This window comes from Oryza brachyantha, chromosome 8, assembly GCF_000231095.2.
Source record: "Oryza brachyantha chromosome 8, ObraRS2, whole genome shotgun sequence".
In the NCBI taxonomy this organism is placed as follows: Eukaryota; Viridiplantae; Streptophyta; class Magnoliopsida; order Poales; family Poaceae; genus Oryza; species Oryza brachyantha.
This window is the reverse complement of record NC_023170.2, coordinates 7,709,940-7,718,596: the sequence shown is the minus strand read 5'-3', so window position 1 is coordinate 7,718,596 and position 8,657 is coordinate 7,709,940. Positions and strand designations below refer to the sequence as shown.

The 8,657-nt window shown below is 49.7% G+C and overlaps 1 protein-coding gene across 1 annotated transcript; it reads right to left on the bottom strand.

Moving 5' to 3' along the window:
• Positions 1-5,258: 5,258 nt before the first annotated feature.
• On the bottom strand, positions 5,259-8,413 carry LOC102719508 (fasciclin-like arabinogalactan protein 2). The gene is made up of 2 exons (XM_006659229.2): positions 7,910-8,413; positions 5,259-6,492 (listed from the first exon to the last, which is right to left on the bottom strand). Exons 1-2 carry the CDS (start codon positions 8,255-8,257, stop codon positions 5,590-5,592), a joined length of 1,251 nt encoding a protein of 416 aa, XP_006659292.2. The 5' UTR covers positions 8,258-8,413; the 3' UTR covers positions 5,259-5,589.
• Positions 8,414-8,657: the final 244 nt, after the last annotated feature.

Below are 8,657 nucleotides of genomic sequence, written 5' to 3'. Positions count from 1 at the left end.
AAGCATTAACCTAGGCCTGACTCTAATCAAGTTACCCCTGGTCCAGCAATGAACAAAGTTGGATAAACAACGGCATAATAATAAGGTTTACCCGAAAATAGCATAAAGTAAGTACTTTAATTAAAACAATGCATATTTGAAATAATAAAGCGGGGAATTTGCAATAATGGGTTCCATATGTTCAAGGATGAGTGTCACTTGCCTTGCTCTGGCCCTTGGGGAACTTCGGCGACGATCTCGAAGTAAACCGGCTCTTCGGCGGGGTCCGAATCTAAGCGACAAAGCACAAAAATAAATAAAACAGGCACAAACTCTACTGAAACAGCAAAAGAAACTATTTTTAATGGATTCTTGATATTTTTATGAATTTAATGAAATTTGAATGGACCTAAACGGAGACTAGATGAATTACTTATGAATTTTAGAAGTTTTCTGGGTTTTTTAACTAAACAGAAAAGTCCTAAATCAATTATTGCGCAATTAATGGGGCTGCTGACGTCAGCGAGGAGAGAGGGTGCTGACGGCTGACAGGTGGGGACCACCTGTCGGTGAGAGAGAGAGGGAAACAGAGACTGACACGCGGGACCCACGGGAGGAGAGAGGAGGCGGGCGCGAGGAGCGACTGACGGGTGGGACCCACTCGTCAGCGAGAGGGAACAGAGAGCTGGGGACCGAACGCGCGGCTCGGCGGACGGCGGCGACCGGCAGGAGCGGCGGGCGACGCGGCGGCGGCGGCGCACGGCGACGGCGACGCGACGGCGACGACCAGCGAGCGGCGACGGCGCGACGGCGACGACGACCGGGGCGGCGACGCACGGGCGCAACCCGGCAGAACAGCGGCGACGGCGACTGGCGAGCGGCGGCAGCGCGGCACACGTGGGCGCAAGAGACGGCGGCCAGACGTCGGCGACGCGGAGGCGACGACGACCGCGGTGACCGACGGGAGCGGCGGGCTTCGGCCTCGTCCGGCGACGGCACGCGACTCGGCGGCGGTCGGCCGGAAAGGGGGAGAAAGAGGGGAGGTGGGTGCGGAGGCTCACCGGCGGCGGTGAGGGTGCGGACGGGTCGGCGAGACTGAGGCGAAGGTGGCGACGCGGGCGGGTGCGGGAGATCGGTGGTGGTGGTGGAGATCGATCGGCGGCAGCGACGGGCGAGACGCGGCGGCGGCCGGGCGACGAGGGAACGCGCGGCGCCGAGGAGGCTCCCTGGTGACGGCGAGGGCGGCAACAAGTCGGCGACAGAGGGACGGAGGTGGTGACGCAACAGAGCGGCGACGACCGGCGACGGGCGACGAGATTGCGCGGTGGCGGCGAACGGCGGCAGCGCGGCGGCGACTCGAGCGACGATGGAAAGCGAGCGACGGCGCGGCGGCGGAGGGGATTTATAGGGTGGCGGCGACCGGCTAGGGCGGGCGGAGGTTGGAGACCGAGTCGGCGACGATGCGGTCTCGGCGGCGGCGGATGCGGCGGCGGTGGTTGCGGCGCGGCGGCGGAGTTCGGCTCGGACGCGGCGCGGCGCGGGCGCGGGCGCGAAACAGTCACTGACGGGTGGGCCCCACCTGTCAGTGGCGCGGGAGAGAGGAGGGAGGCGACGCGGACTCGCGGCGCGGGCGAGCGGCTAGCTGGGCCGAGCGGCGGCCCAGGCGGAGCGCGCGGTGGCGGGCGGAGGGGGGCCGGTCGGCTGGGCCGGCCGAGGAGGAGGATGGGCCGGCTCGGCTGGGCCGGCCCGGGAAGGAAAAGAAAAAGAGAAAGAAAAAGGAAAAAGAGAGAGGGAGGAAAATTGGACTTCGGCCCAATTTGAGAAGGAAGGGAAAAAGAAAGGAAAAAGGAGAGAAAAGGAAAACCCCACTTTTGCCGAGTTTTAAATTAATTTGTTTGGCCGAATTTTATACTTCTGCAATTTGAATTTAAATCCTGTTAGTCGATTTGCGAGCCTCGATTTAAGTGAATTAATCCTTTTAGAGGGATTTTTCCTGAGTTAATTAAGCCAATTGTTATTTACGGATTCCTTTTTACGATTTAGGCTTAGGACGAAACTCCGGGTGTGACAGAGGAGGCGGCGGCAGCAGCGTCAGGCTCGGGGAGGAGGCGGTGGCAGCGGCGTCGGGCTGGGGGAGGCGGCAGCGGCAGCAAGACGGCGGCAGCAAGACGTCGCTGGCGCACTTCGACGGCTCGCTGTGCCTCGCCTATGCCGGTGGTAAGCTCGGGTTCGTCTATATCCCTGTGGGCCTCATCGATGGTGGCCGCACCAAGGACATGTCTGCCAGCTTTGCCGTCCTGGCGTTCGCCTCGGCCACCCCGGCGTCGTCGCTGTCGCAGGAGATGGTCGCCACCTCGTGTAGCAACAGCAGCTGTAGCCGGTAGCCGCAGCGGTGATGGAGGTCGACTCGTTGCTGGTGGTCAAGGGGTGGGTGACGGTGCTACGGGTGTTGACGCACCGGGTAGAGGCGGCCAAGGTGTGCCGCGTTGGCGTCTCGCCAATGGACGACAAGGCGCTCAGCTTTCGGTGCTCCAAGGTCCAAACTGGTCCTGCTGGATATGTTAATTGTGAATGTGAATTTGGGAATGTGGGTGATATCTGAATGAAATTGGGGGTTATATATGTGCATGTGGGGGTTATATGTTAATTGTGAATGTGATTTTGGGAAGTGGGTAATGTGTCAATGAAATTGGGAGGGTATGTTCAATTTTTGCAGGATATGTGAATTTGTTAGAAAATTTTAATAACATTTAGGAGGGTATATTCAATTTTTTTATAACATGTGGAGGATATGGTCACCTTATTATTTATTTAGCAAATTAGTTTGTACTAATTTATCAAATTTGTTCCTACTAATTTAGCCAATTAGTTTGTACTTATTTATTACAATTTACAATTATGTGCACAAGTTTTTATTAAAACATTCTATAATTATGCATGTACTCGTCGCCAAGCTATCCTTGTCCAAGCCCAAGCCCAAAGAGAAGGAGAAAGGGCGACGATGAAGAAGGCGACAAAGACTACGTTCCCCCTAAAGAAGGGGTAAGTGAACTTCATATGTAAACTGATCACTGTGATAACTATTAGCCGAGCTAATTTGAAACTTTGATATATATCTTCTCGTAGGAAACGGCGCCACGACGATCAAAACGGTAGCTGAAGATAAAAGATCCTTCAAAGACGACGAGGTCCCAGCTGACATAACCGGCTCCAAAAAAAAGCGAATAGTCAGCAAAGGCGAAGAAAAGGAAGGGCAAGAGAAGTGTGATTAAAAAGGATGAAGGGTTCCATGTTGTTACACATGTATTTGAAGTAACAATGTACAAAAATATTGTAATATATATATATATATATATATATATATATTGGCAATACTTTTGAGTTATGCAATATATGTAAATTTCTCAGTACCAAATGCTTGATAATCTTTCAATATATGTAAATAATAATCTACCTGCAAGAATTTCTATTAACGGGCAAATTATTATTAAATATAAAAAAAATTCTACCTATCTTCGCAGGCGGCAGTTTCCTATTTTCACAAGCGGACCAACGCCCGTCTGCGAAAATTTTATCTTCGTAGGCGGATGGCTGCCCCGCCTGCGAAGATCGGCGATCTTCATAGGCCTTTTCGTAAAGGTGGGCGGCTGCGCCGCGTGCAAAGATTATTTTCGGCCGCTTGCGATAATGCTTTTCCCAGTTGTTGTGAGGCCTCGTCGTGCTCCTTCGATGGCGTCGCTCATTGTCGGCGTGTGTGTCAGTACTGGCCAGCGTTAAGTGTGGGTAATAGTCAGCGTCGCTTCTAGATCTAACTAGCTAGGTAAGTGGCCGTTTGGATCCAGAAATTCTTTTTAGTCCTTTATCATATCGGATGATTAGACATTAATTAGAGGTATTAAATATAAACTGATAACAAAACTAATTGCATAAATAAAGACTATTTTAGTGGACAAACTTTTTAAGCCTAATTAAGCCATGATTAGCAAATGTTTACTGTAGCATCATATTCGCTAATCATGGATTAAGTAGGCTCAATAGATTCGTCTCGTGAAATATTACAGAGTATGGGGTGGGTTTTATTAATAGTCTATATTTAATACATCTAATTAGTGTCCAAACATTCGATATGATAGGAACTAAAAAAAGTCAGTGCATCCAAACAGGCGCTAAGTGCCCGGAGAACCCTAGTCAAGCTTGAAGCCAAACACATCCTTGAGGGGACATCACCCGAACGTAATATGCCCATCAAACAAGTCCTCGGTAACGAGCTTAATACAACCCATCGCTGGTGACGGTCAATAAAGTTTGACCCGGCTGTCAAAGATGATGTGTCATCGCTGATGGGCACGGGTTGTGGTCCTTCCTGGATGGTTTGTGTTCAGTGGATATTTTGACCCGTTAAATATGATATGTCATCGGTGACAGTCAAACCTCTTACAGGTATTTACAACGGGCCTAATTTTCGCTCATCAGATGATTGATCTGTCTACTAGGCTTGGCGTGTCTCCTTCGGGATTAGGCGGTAGCCTTTGAACTCCCCCACTCGTATTGAAATTATCGCTCAATGTTCTCTTTAGCACCATCTTAAAATTTAAAAGCTTACGACAATCGTTTTCGGGTGAAAAGACTTATCTGAAGTTATTATCTCCGTTTTCTAACGTAAGATGTTTGACTTTTTTAGTTGCAACATTTGACCATTCGTCTTATTCAAACATTTAGTACAAATATAAAAAATGACAAGTCGTGCTTAAACTATTTTTTATAATAAAGTAACTCACAAGCAAAATAAAGGATATTTCTATAATTTTTTTAATAAGACAATGGTTAAACATTATAATTAAAAAAGTCAAACATCTTACGTTATAAAACAAAGGGAGTAACTATTGATTAAAAGGTACAAGCAGTATGATTGAGAACAATCAGGAATACTTACAATTAAGATTCGGCTGATTAGGGTGGAAAGTAGATATATTTGCCTCCAAGCTAAAAGTATATTGGGAAACGGGAGTATGCAACAATAACTGAGGTTCAGCCGACAGTACAGAAGCAAAACCGTAACACAGAAATGAAAACTAACTTGACTACTATAAATCACAACCAGGGCATCCATCTCCTTTACAAACTGCACAAGCAATGCCATCACATGCCAAGATCCACTTCGCATTTCGTTCACGCCGAGCAGCGCAGCGAACACAATGTTGATTATATATAACACACGTGATCGACAAAGTTCATCATGGACAGCTTAAAAGGAAAAAAAGCAAAAGCAATACGGAGTAGTACACCTCTAAACTTGATGATGTCTTTAATCATATATAAACACACTGTTCAATCTCATTGACCACTATCATTACAAAATGATCACAAGAAACCCAACAAACCAGAAAAAAAAAGAACTCTAAATCACACCTCTAATTTAATTTTTTTTTGCCAATTTTCCCCTTCGAATTGCAGCAATAAATATATAGATATAAAAATAAATAGCCCTTCTTATTTTTTGCACCAACGAGGGACACGAATTGGACAAAAGAAGAAGAGGGAGGAGAGGAGAGGAGAAGACAAGAGAGTTGGGAGAACTCAAAACACAAAATACACTTGGCTCACACCACCTCAGGCTGCCAACGCCAACGCCGCGGCGGCCGTCGCGGCAGCGGTCAGCCACCCGGCAAGCCCGGACGGCGCGGCGCCGGCCTTGTCCGCGGCGTCATCCGCCGGGGTGCCGTCGGGCGAGTCAGCAGCGGAGGAGTCGTCGGAGGGCGAGGCGGCAGCGGCGGAGGTGGCGGAGGGCTTCTTCTTCTTGGTCTTCTTCTTGGGGCCCTCCGGCGCGGGCGCCGGCGCCAGGTCCTCGGTGACCTTGAAAAGCTCCTTCGGCTGCAGGAACTTGGTGATGGCGTAGACGGCGAGCGGGTCGGCGTCCTTGACGGTGGCGGTGACGGTGGCCGAGTTGACCTTGGTGTCGAGTAGCACGCTGTCGCGGTCGTTGGAGACGTCGTAGCTGTAGTCCTTCTTGGCGACGCTGGCGGTGGCGAGCGTGCTCACCTTGCCGCTGTTGGACTTGAGCAGCTGCAGCGAGTAGTAGTCCGGCACGGCGTGGTAGAGCAGGATGGCCGTCTTCCCCTTGGCCGTCAGGTTCTTGTACTTGGGCATGAAGGCGTCGACGGCGGCGTCGACGGGGCAGAAGAGCGTGAGCCCGTTGTCCTTGGTCGCGTTGAGGTTGCTGTACACGTCGGCGTTGGCGGCGAGGAGGCCGGCGAAGTTCTTGCAGTACTTCTTAGAGAGGAGCTCGGTGAGGTTCACCGGCGCCGGCGGGGCCACGGGCGCCTCGGCCTCCGGGGAGGAGAGCGGCTTGCTGATCTGGAGTACGGCCAGGTCGTAGGGGATCTCCTTCACGGACTTGACGAAGCTCGACGGCGTCGCGCTGTCCGCCGCGTCCTCCGCCGTGAACGACACGCGCCCGCCGCGGTGCTGCGTGATGTTCACGTACCCCGTCGTGCCGGGAGCCGATCCGGACTCCTGCAAACCAAACAAAAAAAACAAACTTGGTTAATTTCATTTCAAAAGGTAATAATTGGTTGAATTTTTATATTCTTCTTTTTTTTAGGAGAACCCATTATTTTTTTCTGATTTTGTTTGCAAATTTTTGCAAATTTTCCTGTACTTTGTACAGGGAGGAAACGCATTAAATGTTGCACGGCTCAATTCATGCCTGTGTTACACTCGATGCTACGTTTAACCAGTCTTAAAGATGATGGATTCCGTATCAAATTCATCAGCTTAACAGCTAATTAACCAAACAGTACACATCCCCTAAAAAAAGGGAAAAACAGAGGGCTGTTGACCACATGAACACACAAAATAGCAAATTGGCATTTATTTTTTTCCTTCGCGAGGGGCAAATTGGGCCCGAAGTTCAGACGAAGGTAGTACCGCAGAATTTTAAACTTGCCGAGATCTTGCCTTGGGAATTTCAAATGACCCGGAAATCGAGGGATTCCAGGACTATTTTTTCACCGAACAGTCCAAATTTGTCAAAATATAACAGATAAAAAAAGGCACCGACAAAGTTTAGATGAACGCCCTAGCAAACATAACCGTGTGGACAACAGCATAATCATCAATATTAATAATCATTATTATTATATATTACTATTTCTGCCAACTAAAAGATAGACCGACACATGCATGTGCGGTGACTCCTTAACTGGGGCCTCACTTTGAAAACGAAATGAGCTCTCAATAGTGTGAATTTTCTGGTGCGCTCTGCACTTTTCTTTTTCTTAAAAAACTACAATTATAAAGAAAATTAATGTATACATATATTATTAATGATCTAAAAGTAAAGTCTGCAAAATAAACTACGAAGAAAAAACATAAAATTAACTGTAAATTTAAGATTAAAAATTTTAATTTTTTTTGGATTTAGAAACATAAATAGAAGTGAAAAAAAAGGAAAGTTGTTACTTATGTTTCAATTGGATAATTTGTAATTTTTTTGTTTGTTTTCTTTTAAGTTTTTTGTTTTTGCTGTCTTGGAAGGTTCAATATTCTACTACAGAGGGCCACCAACTTTGGCAGTGCCTGTGTTGGCATGCAATTATTGCGAATAATAATGCAGCACTCTCCGGAACAGCAAGAAAAAAAAAGGTACTTTCCCATTTCAACCCGTAATTATTGGCATATAATACACTATATCAGGTATGAAATTTTTCATGTTCGAAAAAAACTTGTTCCTAGCATAACAATGAGAAAAAAAATCATCAAAAATTATTTTCTGAACAAAAAACACCAACAGTGAGGTGAGCTCGAGAGCTCAAAGGGAGTAGTGATTAGTGAAGCATGCAGATCTACTAAGAATTTAGAAGCGACCGATGGCCCGGGGCCACCTGTCAGCCTCCGAAGCTACGGGCTAATAATTGGGCAGGTCGGTCACCTGGAACATGGAGGAGGAGGCGGTGTCGCCGCGGGCGAGCTGGTGGAGCTTCTTGGCGCCGTAGTAGTCGACGAGGATGTGCATCTCGAGGATGTGGCGGAGCGTGGGGAGCGTGTAGTGGCCGGCGGAGAGCGCGCCCATGTCGCCGTTCGCCACCACCAGCACGGTGATGGTGCGGCGGCGGTTGATGTCGCCGGCCAGCCGCGTGTCCGTCAGCAGCTTGTTGAACTGCGAGTACTCCGGGTGGTCCGCCAGGATCTTGGTGATGTTGTACCCCTCGGCCGCCGCCGCCGCCGCCGCCACCACCATCGCCACCGCCGCCAGCCGCCGCAGCAGTAGGAGGGCCATCTCTCCCCCCCCCCCCTCAGAAGCTAGCTAGGGAGAGCGCCGGCGGCGGGCGAGCTCGTCGCTAGCTGCTTTAGCAGTAGCTCGTAGCGTAGCTAGTGAGGTGGAGGGCACTGAGCGCGGGTGGTGGCGATGCGCGGAGACGGTGGTGGGCACCGCTCAGCTGGCTCTATGTAGTGTGTGTAGGGCGAGATCTGGGGGGTGGGAGGAGTCGGCAGGGGCACCTGCGGTGTCCGACAACAAAGCCCTCGGTGGTTGAGGATAACTACGGGAACGCCATCGCCATGGCCGCGCGCGAATCTCGATGCGTGTTAGCGCTGCAAAGGGATGGTTTGGGTGTGGGGGGTGAAAAGAAAAGGAGGAAGAAAAAGCAAGTGTGATGACAGTGACAGCTTGTGTGATC